At 29.0% G+C, this 24904-nt stretch overlaps 1 protein-coding gene across 1 annotated transcript; it reads left to right on the forward strand.

Annotated features, from left to right (window-relative positions):
• Positions 1 to 2469: 2469 nt before the first annotated feature.
• On the forward strand, positions 2470 to 24476 carry LOC126741177 (myrosinase 1-like). The gene is made up of 10 exons (XM_050447522.1): positions 2470 to 2574; positions 12612 to 12778; positions 13019 to 13165; positions 19155 to 19391; positions 19494 to 19655; positions 23375 to 23469; positions 23537 to 23827; positions 23900 to 24037; positions 24144 to 24250; positions 24305 to 24476. Exons 1-10 carry the CDS (start codon positions 2528 to 2530, stop codon positions 24411 to 24413), a joined length of 1500 nt encoding a protein of 499 aa, XP_050303479.1. The 5' UTR covers positions 2470 to 2527; the 3' UTR covers positions 24414 to 24476.
• Positions 24477 to 24904: the final 428 nt, after the last annotated feature.

Below are 24904 nucleotides of genomic sequence, written 5' to 3' on the forward strand. Positions count from 1 at the left end.
TTATTATTTCGTAATTTATTATATTTATCCTTTTTTCTTTGATTCTGATACTTAGAGACAGTTTACTATGCAAAATATACAGTCCTTAGGGTTTTTAGAGATACACATTCCACTAGACCGCTCAAGGCAAAAAGTGCAGTACTAAGTCCACTACATAAGCCCCGCAATCTAGAGCCCGCAATCTAGAGCTCCCAGATTAAGCACGACTTCAGTTCTACACAAAGAAACCTAACAAAATCGAATTGGTCATCACTAATTTTTCTTAATGTAAATACCATGTTCTGGCTATTTCTGCATTTATAAAAGTATTTTTACACAGCTTCCTGAACTACTCTAAATAATACCATATTTGACTCTACTACCGACATAGTCTTCGACGTAGTGGGCACCTTTAAAACTGAGAAGAAAATAATTTATTATTATCAGAAGCAGGATTGGCCCAATATTGATCTCTGCAGTACTCCAGGATCTAAAAATGCCTTCGTAGAAAACACATCACTGTGTCAATTTTATACTATTTTCACTAAAATTAAAAATAAAAATAAAAAACGAGAGTGCGTGACACTATCAAGAGCCTTGATGAGGTCGCAACATAGGACATTAAAATACTCCAAGCTCTCAAATGAGCCCATCACTGCATCTACAGGGTAAAGAATCCCTATAACTGTGCTCCTTCCCAGTCTGAAGCCAAATTAATAGTCACTAAATATTTTGCTGTTTTCGAAGTATTGAACAAGTTGTTTTGATTTGATATTTTCAAATGTTCCTGATACAGTGGGTAGCAATAAAATTGATCTGTAATTTGTAACTTGATTTTTTTTCTCCCTTCTTAAACGCATCTCTTTAAGAACGTAACAGCTCTCTTTATGACCATTGGAAATACATATTATTATAAAAATGTAAATATGTTAATTATTCTCCTAGTTTTTGTACAATTTTATTACTATTCTGTAGTTAAAGTTGATTCGTAGGGTTTCTTTAGGGTTGTACTTACGTTTGGTTTATTATTTTTATTTATAGTGTTTAGTTTTTAAATAGTTCATCTTGTTCGAGAGCCCCATTTTGGCCCCAATTTAGGTTATTTAGGTTATATCATTATAAATCCCTATAGTTCTAATTTTCTAGAATTTGTATACTTGCTTGCTTTGACTGTCAGTATTCTCCTAAAATTATTGGTCTCTTTGGGCAAAAATAATTTAACTATTTCGAAACTGTTCCATCGGGTTTTAAAAAGGACGTGCTTCGTGACAATTCATTCAGTTTTAATTGTTTAATCAGTTTTTACCTTGGAAATAATTAAACGACAGTCAAGGCGAGTTAGGTTAGTGTTTTTGACGTTGACAATAAAAGTATGTTCCCGAATTTCGTTACAATATGCATGTGTATTTATGAGTTGCATATTTAAACTATATATATCTGCACATTTTTATTTTTTAGTTTTGATATTGTATCTCTTATTTCAATATACGATGTTTTTTATAATCAAATATGATAGATTTAGAAGTCACATTTCTCAAGTATTAAAGTGCTAGAAGTTGGCAGGTGATTTATCAAGTTATGAGCTATCTCTGTAAAATAACCATTGAAATCTTGGGGAGATATATGAAAGTCAATAGCAACTTTGTTTTCTGACTTACCTCATTTGGAATTTATAATTTGTTACACGAGGAGTCTATTGTTTTATCATCAGCTGCTATTGTTTTAACATATATCATTCCTATATCTATTTTTACATTTTGCAAACTTGATCCATTCACTCACTTAATTATACTGCTTGCAAACCTCATTCAACAAATTCAGCCTCTCTCATACCTCTCAGGTCATTATCAGACCAGCCTACTGTGGTTGTTCAGATTCTGCAATAATTTTTTTTTTGAAAATGAGTATGCACCCTATAGAACATCAATTAAAACTCTTAAATTCATATTCGATTTCAAACTCTATATTGTCAATGACATCCAATCTAATTAATATCTAAAGTAGCTTGATAAACAATTTTAAACAATTTTTTTTATTTTATCACCAAAATTGCTGATTTTTAAACGTTCTTTATAATTTTGTACCTTTATTATCGTTTTTGATTTTTGAGTGCTCTCTAAAAGTTTTCTTCTTCTATTTTTTTATACTTATTTATTATGGTATCATTCTATTTAATATGTATCTAGACAAGATAAGACTATATTTTTAGAATGACATTGAAGAATATATTCCTTGTCCATTTTTATCAATATATTAAAAAAACTAGTTTTGTTTTTCATTGTAGCTTATAAAAGATAACGCTTTTCAAATAATTTAAAACTAACAATTTTTTTTAACTTATAGTTTATAAGGCCAATGTAATTATACCGTCAACTAGGTTAAGAAAAGTCGAACGTGCGGTTATTTTTCTAATTACAAAGTAATTTTTTTTATTTAACTAGATAAACAAAACGTATATTTAAAATAATTAAAAACTTTCTACAAATTCAAAAGTTATTTTGTGTTTTAGACTTTATCACTTTATTTGCTTCCAGTATACGTAGACGAAATGAAAACATCTCGGGCTATTTTACTGAGTTTTCAAGTTATATTAGGGTAAGTAAAGACGTGGGAGTTATAGTTTTCCAATTTAATATTATGAACTTTCATGTGCACCAAACTTTAAAGCAAATAAGAGGAAATTATTTTAGCTATACATAACATAAAATAGAGTTTCTCTATAGTCATTACGTTGTCTCTATTAACTCCATTAACATTATTAAGGTTGTTTTAGATTTTATTTAGTAAAATTTAATTTAATATTGATTTGAAATTAGAGCAAAATAAATTCAAGAGTTTAACTCAATTTTTAGGAATTTATATTTTTTAATTTTTTTTTGGCAAATGTCTTAACTAACTAAAAGCTCTATTAATTAATTATTTAAGAGGTTTAGGAGCATGCTTTATAGAGTGTTTTTTAAGTCTTAGAGCATGTTAAGAGCTTATGAGTATTTATGAAAATTTAAGTGTTTTATAAGGTCAATTAACCTTTATTAAAATGTTATTTCCTTACTTTAAAATTTACGTTTTTTTACATTTACTGTTTTTTTTTAACTTTTAATTGCTCAATTAATATTTGATCATTATCTTCTTACTACGGCTTACACATTATTCCACTATTTTTTTTTGGTAAGGCTCTAAATTAATTAGACGCTTTTTTAAAAGCTAACTTCAATTTTTAGAGCTCTTTTAATATAGGGTTGAGGGCATGTTTGAGAGATAATGTTTTTTTTTATATAAAATAGCTCATGATTATAGAGTATATCTTTAAGGTTTTGAAGTAGGTTTAGAGCATATGAGTTTTTGTGCTTTCAACTTTAATCAAACTAAGTTATCTTTTAACTATAAGATCTACGATTTATTTATTATTAAAATTTTTTTGGCATGACTTTCACTTAATTAGATGCTCCTTTGAGAGCCATTTTATAAGTTTTAAAGCACTTTTAGGAGTTTCAAGGCCACAATTAATAACTAGTGGTTTACATGTTGTTTTTACCACATTTAAAGCTTATGGCTTATAGTCTTTTAAGTTTTAGGACTAAAGAGCTATAGTATTTATTTACATAGGTGTCTTGAGAGCTCAATTATTACCTTAACTCAATTAAACCTTTTACCAAAAATAAACATATAACAATTTAAACATATTAAAAATTTAAAAACCTAAGTAACCTATAACCAAACATTATCTTCATTAGATGGAAGATTAATAGCATTATGATTTTGGTAACACCTACAGGGTGGTCCTAGAAATACCCGACTCAAAAAAGAAAACACGAAAATTTTGGAAAAAAATGTATTTATTTTTCAACATAATCTCTTTTCAGCTCTATACACTTTTCCCAGCGATGTTTGATAAGTTCGATACCCGTTTGATAATAAGAACTGTCTTGCGCCTCGAAATAGCCATTAACTGCAGACATCACTTCTTCATCGTTGGAAAATTTTTGACCACTGAACCAGTTTTTAAGTTTGGAAACAGAAAATAATCTGAGGGGGCTAAATCTGGAGAATAGGGTGCATGAGGTAGCAATTCAAACTTTAATTCGTTAATTTTGGCCACTGCAATAACGGATTTGTGAGCTGGTGCACTGTCTTGATGAAACAACACTTCCTTCTTAACTAAATGCGGCCGTTTTTGCTTGATTTCTTCGCTCAAACGTTGCAATAAGTTTGCATAATACTCGCCGTTGATAGTTTTACCTTTTTCAAGATAGTTAATGAAAATTATCTCTCGCGCATCCCAAAAAACCGTCGCCATGACCTTGCCTGGAGATGAAACGGTTTTCGCGTTCTTTGGAGCCGGTTCTCCCTTTTGAGTTCATTGTTTTGATTGTTCTTTTGTCTCAGGTGTGAAGTGATGGACCCATGTTTCATCCATGGCTATGAAACGACGCAAAAATTCTGCTTTGTTGCTATTAAATTTCGCTAAACGCTCAATTGAAACATCTTCACGACAATGTTTTTGCTCGAGTGTGAGCAATGGCGGCACCCATCTTGCACACAGCTTTCTCATGTCAAAATTTTCAGTTAATATGCGATGTACCGCACTTTTTGAAATACCTACTATGTCCGCTAGCTCGCGCACTTTCAGTCGACGATCATTCAGCACCGCTTTGTGAATTTTCTTTAAAATTTCTGGAGTCGTCAGCTCATTTGGTCGACCACTGCGGTCTGCGATGCTCGTCTTGGCAGCTCGTACGGCCTCGTTTAAACTCTGCTACCCAATATTTTACTGTTGTTAACGAAGGAGCAGACTCACCCAGAGTAGAATCCAGTTCAGATTTTATATTGGTTGGGCTGAGGCCTTTCAAAGAAAAGTATTGTATCACATAACGATGACCAATTTTCTCCATTTTCACAAATTTACTGAAAACGTTCACTATTGATGGCTGCCAAACAAATAATAAACAACGTGCCGGGTGCCGTCTTCAAACTTGAAACATATGCTTTATAGATTGTATACTTCCTAATACACTGATATTTTTTAAACTACTACCGACATCTCTAGGTTAGGCCGGGTACTTCTGGGACCACCCTTGTACTTATTCAAGTCAGAAGCTTTTACCACAGATGTAAATGTGATAATAAATATGTACCACATTTAAAGCCGTATGGTACAAAATGTTAGTTCTCATATGCACTAGTTCTTTAATGTGGAGAAATCTTAAAAACGCTCTAAAACCTACAAATAAGTTGTTAAAGAAGGATCTAATTTACTGAGAGCCTTGTCAATTTTTTAAAATAATGTATAAACCGTGGATTTGATTGCAAACTATAAGGCTTGTTTAAAGGTTAATTAAACTATCAAAACTTTTGAACAAACCGCTAATTAAGGAAATCGTGCCAGAATATTTGTAATTGTCGACTTTCTAGTAAAAAGATGACATTTGATTAAAGCTCTCAAATTCAAATCAATCAATATATAGCACAAAAATCATTAAACAAAACACTTTAAAGATAAACTCTATAAATCATGAGGTTTAAGAATTCATAAGCTCCTAATCTCTTTAGAAAGCTCTAAAATTAAAATAAGAAGGAAACACATAAAATCGAAGACGTTACAAGTAATAACATGCAGGTCAATCTATTTAACTATTAATTTATGGCTTATTCGGTAGTTTAATAGAAGGAAATGCAAAGGAATAAAATATATGTAGGCAAAGACTTTTTGTAAAAGTAAACTGTCATCTATCTGTCAACCTTAGCCTTGCCTGCTTTGGCTTTACTTATTATTTATTAAGCATAAGAAAGATTGTATGATTAGTTGTGATTCTTATTTAGTTTTATAAGTAAGTAATGCTCATATTAAGTAGAAAAATAGGAATTATAATATTTTTGGAGGGTGCTTCTGTAGTAATTTTAAAAAATAAATAAAACTCTGCCCCAATGATTGTAGGGATATTTAACAATAATATATTATTCTTATACTTCTTAGTTTATAAGGTCTGATTATTATAAAAGTTGTATCAACCTTTGTTGTATCAAGATTTTTGACGCAAGTATTATAGAATAATAAATATTGTGCAAAAATGATTAATCATAATTAAATACAGTACAGAAAAGACATTAATTGAGACAGCGAAAAAAAAACAAATTTTTAAAGCTTTTGTTATTATAATTTAAAATTGTGTATCTCTATTATATTTAAGTAGTATAAGGCCTCGGTGCCAAAATTATTGTAGTCTGATTTGAGGTCATAAGTAATGATTTATGAAAAGAAAATATATATTTTATAAAATATCAACTTGGATATTTTATTTTTCTATTTAAAACTATGTTAATTACTACTCTATTGCAACCATATTAGATTAGTAATTCTACAAAGCTTAATTATCAAAGAGTGTTATTCATAACTTTTATGGCGTTAACATATAATATAAGTACTATTAAGTAAAATCTGTATTGTTGTGACGAATTCATAATGAGTTACTTATTATATTGGGTATTACGTCACTTATAGCAAAAATCAATTTAGAAATTTTTTATCTCACACGCTCAACAATTATTGAAAAGAAGAAGAAAATAGACTTATTCACGTATTTAAAAGAAATATGAACTTAAATCTGTAACGATACCGTTCGATATATTTAATTTAATTTAAGTTCAATAAGTTTTAAATACAATAATTTACTTGAGGTATAATAGATTTTTTTTTATATACCTAGGAGCTGAGGTTCAATCTATTAATCTCTGAGCTCGTTTCTTCTTTTCAATATCCTACCTAACTTCGTTATGAATATTATAATTAAAAAACGATAAAATACAATAAGAAGACCTACTTTTTTTAAAAAATACCTAATTTGAACCAACGTTTCGGTAGTTATATCTACTACCGTTATCAAGGTAATTAAAGTAAAATTAAATTAAATTAAAAATAAAATATACTTATCTTTCAAATTTTTAGTAATCCAGTCTCATCAAAATTTCTTCCTAATTCGAAAATACTTTATATACTTTTTTATATGATTTGACGGTTTATTAATAGTTTGACAAACTATTTTGAAAGATAACAAAATTTTCAAAGGTTACTTTTTTTAAAAATTAAAGGGGTGTGATCTTAATGTAAATTAATCATAGAAAATACATGAATATCAAATATTTTAAATCATTAATTAATTTTGAGAATACCCTGATCTACCTCTCTCTTTAGCAAAGGAATCCATGTATTATGAAAATCAACCGAACAAGTAGCTAAGCATTTATCTTCATTTAACATTATAAATGCACTTTCCTTTATCTTACGTAATTTTGAAATTGGTTCCTTTGCTAAAATTGAGGAAGCATTCCAGTCTATTCTGTGGTTATTGTCGAATGCATGTTGTGTAATTTTTGATTTTTAAAATTCATTGTTTTTTATGTAAGATTTATGTTCATTAATTCTTTTTGGTAATGGTCTACAGGTTTCACCTATGTAAAATTTACCACAAATACAAGGAATTTTATAGATTACATTTTTATTAAATTCATTTTCATTGAAAGGTTTAGTTTTTGTTAATAAGTATCGTAATGTGTTCTGTGATTTAAAAATAGTTCTTATATTAAATTTTTTAGCAATTCTTTTTATCTTATCAGAAAAACCTGGAATAAATGGTAAAATAAGATTTGTCGTAAAAAGTGGTTGATTCAATTTTATACGTGGATTATCAAACTCTTTAAAGCAATTTTCTAAAAATTCTTTGGGATAATTATTTTGAATTAAGATATTTTTAATAAAATCTTTTTCAGTTGTTAAATATTGATTATTACAAATAATGTGTGCACGATCATATAAACTTTTTACCACTCCTTTCTTTACCATTATTGGATGATTAGAATTAAAATTAAGATATCTATTAGTATGAGTTGGTTTACGGTAAATTCTAGTTTCAAAATTTTGTAAATCCTTTTTAATTAAAATATCAAGAAAAGGAAGCTGACCATCAGCCTCCTTTTCAAGAGTAAATTTTATAGTAGATTCTTTTGAGTTAATGTAATTTAAAAAATTTATAAGATCTATTTCGTTATGGTGATATATTGAAAAAATATCATCAATATATCGCCACCATATTTTAGGTTTTTTATCAAATGTATTAATAATTTCAGATTCAAAATTTTCCATAAATATATTACTTAAAATTGGTGAAAGAGGAGAACCCATAGCCATACCAAAGTTTTGTTGATAAAATTCATTATTGTATTGAAAATAAGTAGTTTTGACACAATAGGTTAAAAAAAAAAAAACTACTTATTTTCAATACAATAATGAATTTTATCAACAAAACTTTGGTATGGCTATGGGTTCTCCTCTTTCACCAATTTTAAGTAATATATTTATGGAAAATTTTGAATCTGAAATTATTAATACATTTGATAAAAAACCTAAAATATGGTGGCGATATATTGATGATATTTTTTCAATATATCACCATAACGAAATAGATCTTATAAATTTTTTAAATTACATTAACTCAAAAGAATCTACTATAAAATTTACTCTTGAAAAGGAGGCTGATGGTCAGCTTCCTTTTCTTGATATTTTAATTAAAAAGGATTTACAAAATTTTGAAACTAGAATTTACCGTAAACCAACTCATACTAATAGATATCTTAATTTTAATTCTAATCATCCAATAATGGTAAAGAAAGGAGTGGTAAAAAGTTTATATGATCGTGCACACATTATTTGTAATAATCAATATTTAACAACTGAAAAAGATTTTATTAAAAATATCTTAATTCAAAATAATTATCCCAAAGAATTTTTAGAAAATTGCTTTAAAGAGTTTGATAATCCACGTATAAAATTGAATCAACCACTTTTTACGACAAATCTTATTTTACCATTTATTCCAGGTTTTTCTGATAAGATAAAAAGAATTGCTAAAAAATTTAATATAAGAACTATTTTTAAATCACAGAACACATTACGATACTTATTAACAAAAACTAAACCTTTCAATGAAAATGAATTTAATAAAAATGTAATCTATAAAATTCCTTGTATTTGTGGTAAATTTTACATAGGTGAAACCTGTAGACCATTACCAAAAAGAATTAATGAACATAAATCTTACATAAAAAACAATGAATTTCAAAAATCAAAAATTACACAACATGCATTCGACAATAACCACAGAATAGACTGGAATGCTTCCTCAATTTTAGCAAAGGAACCAATTTCAAAATTACGTAAGATAAAGGAAAGTGCATTTATAATGTTAAATGAAGATAAATGCTTAGCTACTTGTTCGGTTGATTTTCATAATACATGGATTTGCTAAAGAGAGAGGTAGATCAGGGTATTCTCAAAATTAATTAATGATTTAAAATATTTGATATTCATGTATTTTCTATGATTAATTTACATTAAGATCACACCCCTTTAATTTTTAAAAAAAGTAACCTTTGAAAATTTTGTTATCTTTCAAAATAGTTTGTCAAACTATTAATAAACCGTCAAATCATATAAAAAAGTATATAAAGTATTTTCGAATTAGGAAGAAATTTTGATGAGACTGGATTACTAAAAATTTGAAAGATAAGTATATTTTATTTTTAATTTAATTTAATTTTACTTTAATTACCTTGATAACGGTAGTAGATATAACTACCGAAACGTTGGTTCAAATTAGGTATTTTTTAAAAAAAGTAGGTCTTCTTATTGTATTTTATCGTTTTTTTAATTATAATATTCATAACGAAGTTAGGTAGGATATTGAAAAGAAGAAACGAGCTCAGAGATTAATAGATTGAACCTCAGCTCCTAGGTATATAAAAAAAATCTATTATACCTCAAGTAAATTATTGTATTTAAAACTTATTGAACTTAAATTAAATTAAATATATCGAACGGTATCGTTACAGATTTAAGTTCATATTTCTTTTAAATACGTGAATAAGTCTATTTTCTTCTTCTTTTCAATAATTGTTGAGCGTGTGAGATAAAAAATTTCTAAATTGATTTTTGCTATAAGTGACGTAATACCCAATATAATAAGTAACTCATAAGTACTATTGTTTCTAACAATACCACTAGGTATATGAAAGACTATGAGGGGCAAAACTAAATTGTATCATAATCTATATATTTCAACGTTGAAATATACAGGGTGGTCCATCGAAAAGAGTCCAGCAAGCTTTAAGGCTCTTTTTTAAAAAAATTAAAAAAATGCTCGGACCTGTCGATTTTTGATTTTAAAGGGAACAATTTTGTTTAATACGTTCAACCCCTTAACATCAACTCCTTGACGGGGGTTGCAACCATGCTCAAAATCCTAAATAGAAGTAGGGGTTAAGTTTATTTTAAGGGTCTTTTTATTCTAGTTACAACTGCCAAGTTTGAAATACATCTTTTAAAAGGTCATTCAATTTTCTTTAAAATAGCGTTTTCTTTTTTAAATGTATGCTGCGGGTTCCACAGAAATCTAATTTAATTTTATTAATTAGTACTTACGCATGATCTTATTAAATGTTGAAAATGTCCATATAATAGTATAGTAACTGCTCAAAGTGTTCCCGAACATTGTGAAGCAAATCGGGTGTTATTTTTTGGCATTCATGAATAATGAGGTTCCGTAAATCTTTAAGCGGTTCAGGTTGGGTGGCATAAATTTTCGATTTTAGTTGTCCTTACAAAAAGAAATCAAGAGGAGATAAATCGGGTAATCTCATAGGCCATTCGATAGCACCCCTTCTCTCAATCTACATCTACCTGGAAACGTTTCCAGACACTGCCGTACTAGTAATGCATAAAAGGGAGGAGCTCCGTCTTGCTGAAATATCGCATATTCTTCTTTCATATATCTTTTGTTAAGTTAAATATATAAATTTTAGTCATTTTTATCACTTTTTAATAAATAAATCCACATTAGCCTATTTCAATAATAACATTTTGTCAATCAGATTAAGTAGTAAAAGCCACAGATGTAAATGCTCAAATAAAACGCTCTAAAACCTATAAATAAGTTCTTAAAGAAGGATCTAATTTACTGAAAGCCTTGTCAATTTTTTAAAATAATGTATAAACCGTGGATTTAATTGCAAACTATAAGGCTTGTTTAACATTTTGTACCATACGGCTTTAAATGTGGTACATATTTATTATAACATTTACAGAAATAAATTTACATGCTTTAGAGCATGGTTAGAGCATTTTAGTTCTTTAGTGTTTATTCAAGCATTATCTTCTTACTACCATATCTTCAATTTCAAAGTCTTAAAATTAATTAAAAAGTTTTAAAGGTTCAATTATTATTTGATTTAATATTATCTTCCTACTACCAGACCTTTCATTCACAAATTATTTTTTTTTGACAGGGCTCTCAACTAATTAATAGTACTAATTCATTTTAAGTTTTAGAACTCTTTTAAGTGCAAATTTAGGAGCTAATATATTCTTAGAGTTTTTGCTTTATATAGTTCATATTTTAAGTTTTAAATCTTACTTAAGGGCTAAGAATTTTAGTTTTCATTTAAAAGTTTTGGGAGCTCTATTAACCTTTACTACCAAATCTACGATTTACACATTATTAGAATATTTTCTTTTGGCCCTTAATAGAGCTCTAAATATTATTAGAAACTCATTTAAAAATTAAGTTACTTTTAGTTTAGAGTTCGCGTAAGGGCTTTCACGGCATAATTAAGTGCTAACTTATTTTAAGACCTCATGATTTTATAGAGTTTATATTTTATGTTTTGGAGCTTAAGCGTTTTTGTTGAGTAAGACTTCCTTATCAATTAGGACATATAATTAATTAGGACCTTTTATAAAAACTAATTTATTTTAAGCTTTAGAGCTGGTTTAAGGGCTGATAAATAGAACTAATTACATAAGCTCTAAAAATAAACTTAATAATAAAATTGGCTTCATTTTATTATATAGAGACTTTCAAATTTTAGTACATATTAAGTTTTTTTAACTTTAGAGTATTTAGTGCTGGTTTATTTTTTTGACCTTATATATTTTGAGATATCAAATATAAGGTCAAAGGTCAGGCTTACGTTTTAAACTTTCAGAGCTATCTTATAAATATCTTTTAAATTTTCAAACTTTAAAGATAAAATCTATAGATAAATAAAACTCCTGGCTACTTATTTCTCTCTATTTCTTTTTAAATGAGAACCCTAGTGTAGCCTATTATAGAGCCAATCTATTAGTTACTGGTTTTAGAACTTCTAGGACTTCTGATAAGCTTGTTTATTTATAATTTTAGCTTTAGAGCGTTTAGAGGTTAAGAGTCTTTTTTGAACTTGACTAAACTTTGATCAGAAGTTATCTTCACATATTTTCCAATAAATTGAGGTTTATTTCGATATATCCGATTACCAAACTCTATACCATTTGAAGACTAGACTTAAGAAATTTTTGGTTCTTAGAGCCTAATTTAGAGCTTTCATAGAACATTTTAAGAACAATCATATTCCTATGTCTTTAGAGCATACTTCACGTTTTAGTCCTAAAAGAGTTTTGTTTGACTTGAAAATTTGAAATGGTCAATTAAATAGTGCTTATCTATATACTAAGGGTTATAGGTTGTACCATCAGCTATAGACAGATAATAGTCAACCAGTGCTTATTGCGCAACTTAAAAAATTATTATGATATTTTTTTTTAGTTACAGTGTTGGCTGTTTGGGTCACAACGATTACGAATTTCCTAAAAGTTTTGATTTTGGTGCAGTAACAGCATCTTTTGCTATCGAAGGCGGATGGAATGCAGATGGAAAAGGAGAAAGTGTGTGGGATTTTATTACCCACGAAATTCCCGAAATCGTTGAAGCAGGTATAAGTTGTATTTAAGTAAACTAAAAATATAATTTTTATACATTTTTGTATCGACCCTTAGTAAAATGTTCTTACTAAAAGGACATAATAAAATAAGGTGAGTTTCTGCTTTTGCTGATTGGCCTCATCATGATTACAACCAAGAAAAGGTTGACAAAAGAGGACAAAGAGAGTTGTCTACATAAAACCCCTACAAGACTTTTTCTGATTATTTATCTAACAGGTTCTACTTTTTTAGAATCTGGTGCTAACTATAACATTACGAAGGCAGCAGAAGTGGCTGCCGATTCGTACCATCGCTTCGAAGAAGACATCAAAGCGGCCAAAGAAATTGGTTTAAACTTTTATAGATTTTCTATATCATGGACTCGTATTTTGCCACACGGTTAGTATATGATTTACTATCTAAATTTTTCATTACAGGCTTTTCATGTAGATAAGTTTTAATAATATCTTATAATAAAGATATACTTTACCGTTATCTTAAAGAATATGCAAGAAAAATCCAGTGTAATTCAAACATGGCTAGAATGTACTATGTTAAACAAACCAAGATAATGACAAATTAAAAATTTTTTGAAAATACTTTTTTATTACTTAAAAATATTACACACTTTTTTAACACTAAATCTCTAAACAGTGCTTATAGCACTGTCCTCAAAAAATAAACACAAAAATCGTAGTTAGGTATATATAAATAAATTGTAAGTAGATTACTATAAATAAATTTTAGAAAAAGTAGCTACATAATTAATCCGATTAAATAGAGAAGTATTCTTTTAGTTTTATTACAAAAGTTTTAAAATTTTGAATATTTCTTAAATTATTAGGTGCCTATTTTTAATCCAACTATCGTTCTATCATACATGACATATAAATTTAACTGACCTCTGGTATTGTGACTATGAACATCATTTGAAAATGTAACAGTTGTATTAAATTTTAATTTTTTGTTTATAATTTTATACATGCGTTTACATTTTTCAGACTCCATTAACTTATTTAATTTAAAAACTTTAAGTTCTCTATAAAGCGACTCTGTTTTAGTAAGTATATCATACTGAAATAATATTTTAAGGACCTTGTTTTGTAATATTTGAACATTGTCCAATTTAGTCTTAGAACAGGTTTCCCATATAGGCAACAAATATCTGAGGTAACACAAGAAAAAGGCATTATAGATATTAATTTTTGTATTATCTGTTAGGTAGTTTTGGCTTCTATATATACAGGGTATCATTGCATTTATTTTGGATGTTATTTTGTTTATATGAGTTTGCCAATTCAATGACTAATCAATATTCAGACCGAGATATTTCATAAAAGTAACTTTCTCCAGGTTGATCCCATTTATGTTTAGTTGAATATTACGTACTTGTTTGTTTTTTCGTTTAAAGAGCATATATTTGGTTTTGTCTATGTTAATTTTTAACCTGTTGCAAACTAGCCATTTATAGTACAAGCTCAGATCAGCATTAATAAGTTGTGCCAATGCGTGTTTATTTCCTCCTGTATATACAAGAGCCGTATCATCCGCAAATGCAAAATATCGAGCTCAGAGGTTGGCACATCCCAAACTCAAAACGTACAAAATATACAATAAGGGCCCCAATAGAGAGCATTGTAAAAATATATTATGTAAAACTAAAATATAGAAAAATAGAATGGAATATATTTGTGATGTCTTGCGGTATTAATATATTTAAAATCCTAAGAAATTGGTAAAGTTATATTTAAAAAAATACTTACTTTAAATAACTCAATAACTTTAAGTACGATTCTGTCTTATCATTTGAAGTTACGGGTAGAGGCGTGCGCAGCTCTGCTATAGCTGAATAACGAAAATATTAGTGTAAAGCGACAGGTCCGTAGTGAGATTGGGTTAGTACAAAGAAAAATGTATTTAACATTATTGAATTGACTTCTAAACGTTTTTTTATATCTAATGAGGTGTATAATATATTTTAAAAATTATTTTTCGTCAGAAGATGGTGATACAATATTATGTGAAAGCCCTAACGTTAAAAAAAGAGTTTTTCTAAAGTAATTATAATTAAAAACCAAAAATTTATAAATTTATTTAAAAAATATAATTTTTAAAAACCAACACCACGATTAGTTTCACGATTAGTTCTTAAAGGGGTGGATGATTACAAATAATTTTAAGAACACAATTTTTAAATAAATCTTAACATCTAGTCGTAACCTAGGCGAGATTACTCAGCTTATTTACCAATCTAGAGATCTGTATCCTGCCAATCTTCCTAAAGCCACATGGACTACTGATTATCTTTGCTCTACTACTAATCCAACAGTCAACATTTATTTATGCACATGTCTGAAATTTAATTCATCTTATAAGTTGTTTCAGCTTGATAATATTCTAAATTGAAACAATATTATCCTTGACCTTGTCCTTCATCAATCGAAAAGCAATGATCTTGTCTTCAAACCAGATGTTGGCGAGCACTTGGTTGCCATAAATAATAACCATGTTCCACTGTAGTTTAAAATATTATTGAGCAACCATAACAATAATAATCTACAAGGAACTGGCCACTATTATAACTTCAAAGCAGCAAACTTCACCATCATAAGTGAACATCTTGGATCTGTACTATGAGACAACCCCTTATTTAACAAAGCCATTGAGAAAATGTTAAATAATTTTTATAATATTCTTTATAATATTTTGGATATGTTTGGACTATTTAAAGAGATTGCCAGTAGGAAGTTCTCTAGATAGTTTTCACAGGATCTGGAGTCACAAATTATCCAGAAAAACGTTCCTCACAAAAAAGATAACAGGAAGACTTTGTTACAAGGACTATGTTAGAGACACTGAGGCAGCAGCGTATTAAAATCCTCGGGAATTCTGATCTCACACTAATTCTTAAGAAGTCTTGAGAAGCTTCCACCTAGTTGTTTCCCAGTGAGAGAATGGTATTAATTGGACGACAGCCTAATCAATATTTTACTGATTGCTTTGGTTCTGTCTGCACCAGTCAACCAGTAAACATAATTTCAATTATTACAACTTAAGCAGTTTTTCTATTTCAATCTCAGTCGTTTACTTAGAGTTCGTCTTAACCTTCACAAAGGACCTGGTCCTGATAACATACATCCTATTTAAAAAAATATATTGCTTTATTCTTTATAGACCACTAAATTTTATATATTAATTAGTCACTAAAAACATGCCACTTTCCAAATTTTTTAGAAATTGTGGTTCAGAGTTATGTGTTTCCTATCCATAAGTCTGGTAATACCTCAGACGTGAAAAACTATCGTACAATATGTATCTCGAACAAAATCCCAAAGATTTAAAAAAAAATTAGTTACATAATTCATTACTACCTATTTAGGCTCTAAAATTATTCAAAAACAATTTTATTTTAAGCAGAATTCATAAGCAGAACTCAACTTGCTCATGTATGTTGATACTGGCAGGTGCCTTGGAGGGCAATTTACACCGACAATACATGTACACCGTTTACTCCAAGACATTTGATAGGATGATACATAAGAATTTACTTAGTAAACTTCTTGGTCTTGGCATATCCCGTTCTCTTTTGTACTGGTTGAGGAGCTACCTTACTGGTACAGCTCAAATTGTGCGGGTTAACAACTTCACATCTTATCCATTAGCAGTTTCCCCAGTATTGCCACAGGGTCCTCTGCTATTCAACTTTTTGATTAACGATATAAAATTATGTTTCGACCTGAGCCTTTGCAGCATTTGCTCCTCTCTGCTGACAACCTTAAGTTGTTCAGGGGAGTGACATCCTCTGATAACTTCAGGATGCCCTCAATAATCTGACACTTTGGTGCCATGCTAATGGAATAGATCTCAATATCTTCAAATGCAAAGTCATTACATTTTCTAAGGCAAAATAATCATGGTGACTTTATTACATAAACAGTACTTCTTTAAAGTGTGTAGGTAACATCAGAGATTTGTGACTCCTAGTTGATTCCAACCTAGACTTCACTGCATGTATGTATGAATCTCATTTATTGCTAGAATTTATCAATACACTTTCCATGTACCTTTTTGCAAAACAATAAATAATGATTAAATAAATAATTAATGGTAAAATTTCTCTACCACTTCTTATTTTATTTGTATATAAATATGTAATGTATGTAATATATACATAGTTAATAAAATAGCGCTTCTCTGCCTAGTAGTTAGATACAAAGCAACTTTTAGTCAAACTATCTAATACGAAGAAAGCACAGATTCACGTTCTTACAACATACATGACACGTCTTTCATTCTAGCTAGAGCATTGTCAGGCCTTTAAACACCATTTAACGTTCTATGTAAAAAAACGCGCATCAGATGAGATCTTAATTATACTTTAAAGTAATTTAATTTTAATTGCAATTTTAAATAGGCAACCATTTTTGAAGTTTCCCATCAGTAATTAAAATAACTATTCGAATAAAAACTGGAAAAAAATCTAATTTGATTAACCCATATATGACATAGACATTCTCATAGTCACCAATTTTTATGTAATCATATTAGTGTCAATAAAAAATTAATTATTATATCATACTTTGGGTAATTTACATTTTTTTTCTTTGTTTTGTTAGTTATCATTTTGACAAATTTTAATTTATGCTAGTTTTAGCGTTCATTAAAGCAATGATTTAATTCTTTTTAAAAATAAATAATAAGTAAATAAATTAGGCCTTTATTTTATACTCGGCGAAGGGCAGCGAATGCTGTTAGCTTAACCGAGTACACATAAAATTACAATAATATTAAAACTACTTTTAAAAAAGCAAATAAAACATACAGAAAATATTTAACTAACTTAATATACAAAAAAAAACAAACAAAAATTTAGACTTCAAAAAAGAAAAAAAACCTACCTAGCGCATGACCGACTTGACTTAATACAAATACTTAAAAAAAAATTATACATTCTGCAATAATAGCAATATAAATAAAATAAAAGTAGGAGAACTATCCAAAAACAAATAAATTGATGAAATACAATTAAAATTGTTCCTAAGTTGAACACAGTCATTAAGTACTCTATTTTATTATTAACTTTCAACCAGTACTGTTTTTAATCTATTTTTGAAGCTTTGACAAGACTTGTTAACATAGTCACTAATATTATATGTATTTATTAGCTTTGATGCACAGAAAGAAAATGACTTTTGAAAAATTGCAGTGCTGTGACGGGGTATATCAAACTTTAAAACCATGCGTGTTGTTCGGTTATGTCTAGAGATTCCTGTTTTAAGTTTATTACGTAAGTAGGCTGGATAATTGTTTTTTAAAAGTTTAAACAAGAAACAACAATAATAAAGTTTCTCTCTATTTTGCACATTGAGCCAGTTTAATTTTTTCTTTCAGCTTACAAGTTACGTGATCCCGTCTTCTTAACCCATAAACAAAGTAAATGCAACTTTGAGTAAATTTTTTGCAGTTTGTACCTACTGGAAACATCAAGACATGGTCCATATACAAAATTAGAATAATTACAATGCGATGAGACGAGAGCTTTACAAAGTTGCTTCTTTAGAGTAACACTTAAAAGAGCCTTACTTTTGTACAAGTTTCTCAGAGACATATAATATGCTCTTTGAACGACTTTAGATACCTGCGTTTTAAATCTTAAATTTGTGTCAAAAACAATACCTAGGTTTTTATGTTCTTTTAAATTCGAAATGTTTTCACCATCTATCATGAGATCACTGTTCATACGAAACCATGATGCCAAGGGGCCAATATAGATGACAGCCGTTTTTTTAGGATTTAATTTTAAACCATTTTATTTTGAATAATTATGCACTGCATCCAAGAAGCATGGATTCAAAAACATTATCCTTGGTAAACTGTATATAAATTTGTGTATCGTCACAGTATTGAGCCATACGCTTGTTTAGAATTTTATTTTTTTGGTCATTTATATAAAGTATAAAAAGGGCCTAGAATGGATCCTTGGGGAAGTTATGGAAGTAGTTACGGAGTAGGTGTTACCCACCCTTGTTATCTGTGATCTATTCGCCAGGTAATTACTTAAAAAACGCACAGCTTTCGGTAAGAAACCATAGGAAAAGAGCTTCGCCAAAAGCAAATTATGGTGAAGAGTCTCGAAGGCCTTGCTGAAATCTAACAAAACTAAAGCTGTTGTCTCGCCCTTATCGTAAGCATCAATAATATCGTCCAAGAAGGGCCAAGGCAGTACTAAAGCCACGACGAAATCCTCACTGCGATTCCGAGAGCAAATTATTTTTATCAATGTATTCAATCATTTTTTTTAATTTAACTAGTAAAATTATAATTTATACTACTTTTAAACCTTTTATAACAAAAAGTCCACTAATTTTCTTTACATCTTGAATTTTAGGATTTAATTTCCATGTTAACCAGGCTGGAATTGACTACTACAATAAACTAATAGACGCAATAATTGCTGCAAATGTGACCCCAGTTGCTACCCTTTTACACTACGATAGTCCTGCTGTGGGGGACCCCTTTTTAGGCGGTTTTAGTAACGAGTTAGCGGTTCAGTGTTTTGTTGACTATGCTGATTTAGTGTTTGGCCTTTTTGGGGACCGAATACGTTATTGGATAACTTTTAATGGTAACGTTTATATATTTTATTAGGCTATTTAGTTAGAAAATAGGCAAAATCATTAAATCATGATGATTCACTTGATTTTTTACGATGTAATTTTTCTTGTAGCTCCCTCTAAGCTTTGCAACGAGTTTCCTAGAAAAATTCTAGCAAAAAACTCAAAGTACTTCCCAACCGGAATTTATGAATACACGTGTGCACATAATGTGATAAAGGCGCATGCTAAAACTTATAGACTCTATGAGTCAAAATACAAAACTTCTCAAAAGGGTAAGTCTAAAATATTTTGTATTAATTATATAAAACGGTAAGTATATATTATTAAACGATTTAAAAATAAAAGAGGCTACCAAGCAAAATTTATTAGAAACATGGTCAAAAAGTAGTAAAAATCTTAGACTAACACACCATAAAATTAGTTTACACACTATAGAATGACCTATTTTTTTAGACCTTTATTGTAATATTGCCATATGGGTCTAATGCATTGCTGATAATTTTGGCAAAAAATTTAAATAATAAATTTTATTCAAATATTACCATTTCAGCCTAAGGCAATGCTAATAAAACTGTATTTTCTTAAATTGAATTTTAAATAGTACTAGAAATGTAAAAAAAAAACAATATTTTAACCTTCTCAAATATGTATGTATGTATAAATCGCCATCTCATTCTAAGGCATCGCTAAAAATTTGACTAAAATAATTACTTTCATATATTGGGATGAATGCTGGAATAGAACTTAAAATTTAAAATAGCATAAATTGACTAATGTAAACTTTTAATTTAACTTCTTCTAAAATCTAAACACTGTCATAAATAACCTATCATGAATAGTGTCAAAAATGGTATTTTTCTGTGAGAGGGGTAAGCATTTATTAATGAACCAACGACTTTTATTATATATTATCATAGAAGCACCTCATCTTGAATTCTATATCCCTATTATATAATTTACCTAACTTTCAGGTAAATTATGTAATAATAGTTTGCTTTAAAATGTAATAAATTGATTAATGCTTAATATTTTAAATATATTGTCATTAAAGAAAAAAATATTATTTAACGTCAATATGCTTTTATTTACAGGATTCTGATTTAATAGCGGATTAATTTCAGCAAGAGTTCAAGAATTAAACAGGACTGAACTTCTAACTTTCTGCTGGATGTCCCAAACTACTGTGCAATAAAGTAATTTTAAAAATTACATAAATTTATATTTACCGTATCAAAAATTCTTTTAACCCCTATAAAACTACATATTTAAAATTTAATAAAAAAAAGATTCAATGAAATTTTCTTAATACAGTCCTAGAGTAGAAAGAAGGCACATCCCGTAAAAAGATTATTTTGTATTTTAGGACGCATCCTTTTATTATCGCTTTTCGGCAAATAAACTTTAGCATTATTAATAAAATAATTAACACTGAAATACCAAATTAATCTTAATTTACTTTTAGTCAATTTTTACAAAAACGGTGACATTTTGCTGAGAGCACCTTCTTTATGAAAAATGCATAGAAGCATCATCATTTTGTACCCAAAAGGGCAGAAAACTAGATTACTAGACTACTACTAGATAAACGTACTAACAATAATTTAAATCCCAAAATTGGTTGCGGTAGCTAAAGTACTTTCGAAGCTATAAAAACAAAACTAGTTTTTAAAGGTTATCTTCAAAGAGCTCTAGCTCCCTGAGGAAGCATTTTCGGACGAGCGGACCCATGTTCATATGAACTTTTCTTTTTTTGTGATGTTTCTTACCTACCCTAAAAGTTTGTAACATGATCAGCGGAACACCTTGTATAATGTCTAGTAATTGTTCAAATTGATGTTTTGTGGCTTGCAAGAGCATCCACATATAGCATATGGCTAATTTTAATTGCCCCGATTGCAGCTGTTTTTGACCAAAAATCCATAATTTTTGGAGTTATGACCTTTTATGGCCAGGCAAAATCATAGTAGACTCAGTGCATCTCTGTCGCTGCAGTTGGTTTAATTAAGTTTTTTAGAGGTACTGAATCAAACGCCCTTTTACAATCAATAACAGCCACGAAAAGATTTCTCTTTATGTGGTATACTCATTACTATTTCTGGCTAAGGTATTTTGTACGTTGGTAACACCGAATGCATATTATACACCTAGGGTATTCTATATATGTTTGATGATAGTTTTTTACAATTTTAATTAATGTTATAATACTTTTCGCAGTATGTGGGATATACTCAGCACTACTGTTTTTTGTATGCCAAGAATTTCATTCATTACATTGGCTGTGACTTTGTATATAAACCCTATTGCTCTGGTGATGATTTGGATGACTTCAGTGAGAACATTCCACCCTCTTTCCATTTAGATTTATAGATCTTTTTATTTAACCTTTTTTCTGCTTCTTTTTATGTAATGTTGTAGTCTAATGCGACATCGACGTTTATTATAAGACATTTTATTCTTTCTTATCTTTCAGTACCAGGTCAGGTTTAATGGCTTTCATTTCCCTGTCTGTATATACTTTCTTATACCATATAAGTGGTAAGTCTGGGCTATCAACTTCTGGTTCTGGTTCGTGTTTGCACCACTTTCTTTTCAGTCTGATGTTGTACACACATTCTAATGTAGTTGCTTTGCCACTTTGTTGTTACGGTCAAGGTTTGGTTTTCCAATTTGTTATTAGCTTTTTTATTATCCCTTCCTTTATCTTCTATGTTATCTTTTTAACTCTATTTGTTTCGGGTTCATTTATCTTTGACTCTTCAATTCAATTGCTGTATGTATTTGTCTTTCTTTTTCAGTTTTAAGTAGTTTAAGAGTCAGATCAAGAGTCCCACTTTGGCAATGCAGTTAATAGCTGTAATTTAATTTTTTGCGTTCAATTTGGTTTTGAGTATTGCTCTTATTCGTTTGTTTGTTCTTTCTTTATTTTGGCTTTCATTAATCTGTGTCGTATTTCGTCATGTTATCTAGATATTTATTCAGGTCCAGTAATCTGATGTTATCTTATGTGTCATTTACTTCAATTTCTTCCTTTGATGTTAGTTTTTCTTTTACGAAGAATTTTCATTTTACTGTCATCGCTGAACTTTTCTACGATCTTAAATACTTCCCTTAATTCTTTGTCATTTTTTGCTATGATAAAATTGTTTAAACCCTCAATTTAGAGTAGTTGATTTCTTAATTCTTTCTTGTTTTTACATTTGTATGTTTATTTAGTGTTACTGAGTCTAGAACTTAGTGAAAAGAGCATGTTACAGATTAGAAATAATAGGGGATCCCCTTAGTTGATGCTGTTCTTAATTCTTAAATCTTCTACCACTAATTTCTTATTGACTTATTATTATTATTATTGTTTTTACAGATTTTTGGACTATTAGAGATGTAAGAAAACTCAATGATTTTCCAGTTTCTAGATCTATATTTCCATTTGAGTCTAATATAGGCTTCGCTAAAAAATACCCACCTAAAAGTTATATACTTAAGATTGTTAATTTTTTCTAGTTCAACCAACCTTTTTAGATCACAATTTTGAAATTTTGATTATACCGCAAATAAAAGCTCTAGTATTTTCCTTTATAATGAGCTAATTAACAAAATGGTCTAAAGTCATTACAAGAAGTACCTAATGAGTAAAACTCGAAAACTAACTAATTTCAGGTACGAGCATAAATAAATGATTGCTTGTAACTTTATTACAGCAAAATATTAATGATTTAACTGCTGTAAATAGGGAAACAATTAGTTTTTCTAAAAAGTAATTTACGTAAAGTAATTGTTTGCGATGCCCAAAGAATAACCTTCTTACATTTCTTAAGTTTACGGTATGAAAAATCATCATGTAAATAATATAAAAATAAAGAATGTTGCTTAAGAAAATAATTACAGAGATTATTTAGAAATAAACCGTGATAGAGTTATACGGATAATTGTTCCATTCTTTACATCTATCCATTATTTTTTGCAGTATTTTAGTAAAATTCATGCAAATTTTTAGGGTTGTTATCAATTTCCTTAGAACTCACTTGGCATGAACCAGCAAGTAACTCAAAAGAAGATATCGAAGCAGCATCGCGAGCTATGGATTTTACAGTAAGTATAGTATTTATTACTTTATATTATATACAGTACAAAATCCTTATCTTTTTCCCCTATTTAGTTCGGTTGGTTTGCACATCCACTTATACACGGAAACTACCCTAAAAGCATGATACATACTATAGGAGAATTGAGCAAAAAGCAAAACTTTACTTCTTCCAGACTTTCGAAATTTACTCCTGAAGAAATAATTAACATTAAGGGGACATTGGACTATTTCTGTGTTGGTCCTATGCAAACTTATCTAACTTCTGCAAACAAAGAGATTCCTAAGATTCCAAGCACCAACACTGATGGCCAGTATAGCGTTCAAGTTAACAAATCCTGGATAGATCCAAACAATTTCTATACTGTGAGTTTCTTCGTTTAACTGTGCTCGCGTAGTTAATTCTTTTTTATGCATTTTATTTGTTCTTTATTACAGAATACTCCATGGGGATTTAGAAAAGCCCTAAATTACGTATGGAACTCGTATGGTCATAAACAGATTTCAATTACCGAACACGGATACGCAGCTCTAGATGATTCCCTGAATGATTCCTATAGAATTGATTTTATGAAGGTATTCTTTGGATTTTTAAGCAATATTGTTAGATTGAATAAAACTATTAATACTTTTTAATTACATGAATATTTTTAACTTTTTAAAAATATTTCAACATTTTCAGAAATACCTTGAGCAAGTCTTACTATTGATTCATGAGGACAAAGTCGATATTGGATCCTACTCAGTGCTATCATTAATTGACATATTTTACTTTGAATATGCCCTCAAGTAAGTTGCCTGAACTGAACATTAACAAATTAATTTTAAATTTTCACATTTTAGAATCAAATTTGGTCTGGTCCAAGTTGACTTTAATAACAACGAATTTCCGAGAACTCCTAAAAATTCAGCCAAATACTATACACAAGTCATCAAAAACAGAAAATTGTAATTATTTATTTAGTAAAAATTAATGAATACTTAAGAAATCAAGAATAAATTATAAATAAAAATATGTTTTACTTTTTTTTAACTAAAGCAAATGAGAAAATTAATGGCGAAGAAGAACGCTGTAGGTCCCATTATAAACCCCATACATTACAAAACTTATGTTATCAACATAAGGTTGATCTGTTAATTAAATTACTATGTAAAGGTCTTAGACAAACTAATTTTAATGCCAGCTCGTAACCAAATAATCAAAGTTTGCCTGATTTTGTAAGTCCAGAAAGTACAAATGATGACATATTATAATTGATTATCTATCTGTTTGTCAAAAAAATAATAATTTTGACAATATACAGTATTTTACAGTTTTAATTTCAATTTAACATGGTTGATTCGAAATCCGTAAAAAAATCACCAATCAAGCTTTATCCGAACATACAGCTCACTTACCCTGACAGAAAATACCTGAAAGGCGGTCGTATCTGTCTTTTGTGC

The sequence above is a fragment of the Anthonomus grandis genome, chromosome 10 (assembly GCF_022605725.1).
Source record: "Anthonomus grandis grandis chromosome 10, icAntGran1.3, whole genome shotgun sequence".
Taxonomy (NCBI): domain Eukaryota; kingdom Metazoa; phylum Arthropoda; class Insecta; order Coleoptera; family Curculionidae; genus Anthonomus; species Anthonomus grandis.

Bases quoted from the DNA above. Each gene is read 5' to 3' on its own strand.
- LOC126741177 (XM_050447522.1), top strand. From the start codon at position 2,528: ATGAAAACATCTCGGGCTATTTTACTGAGTTTTCAAGTTATATTAGG. The intron at 12,779-13,018 runs GTATAAGTTGTA...CTACTTTTTTAG, and splicing joins TCCCGAAATCGTTGAAGCAG to AATCTGGTGCTAACTATAAC. The intron at 24,038-24,143 runs GTATTCTTTGGA...CAACATTTTCAG, and splicing joins ATAGAATTGATTTTATGAAG to AAATACCTTGAGCAAGTCTT.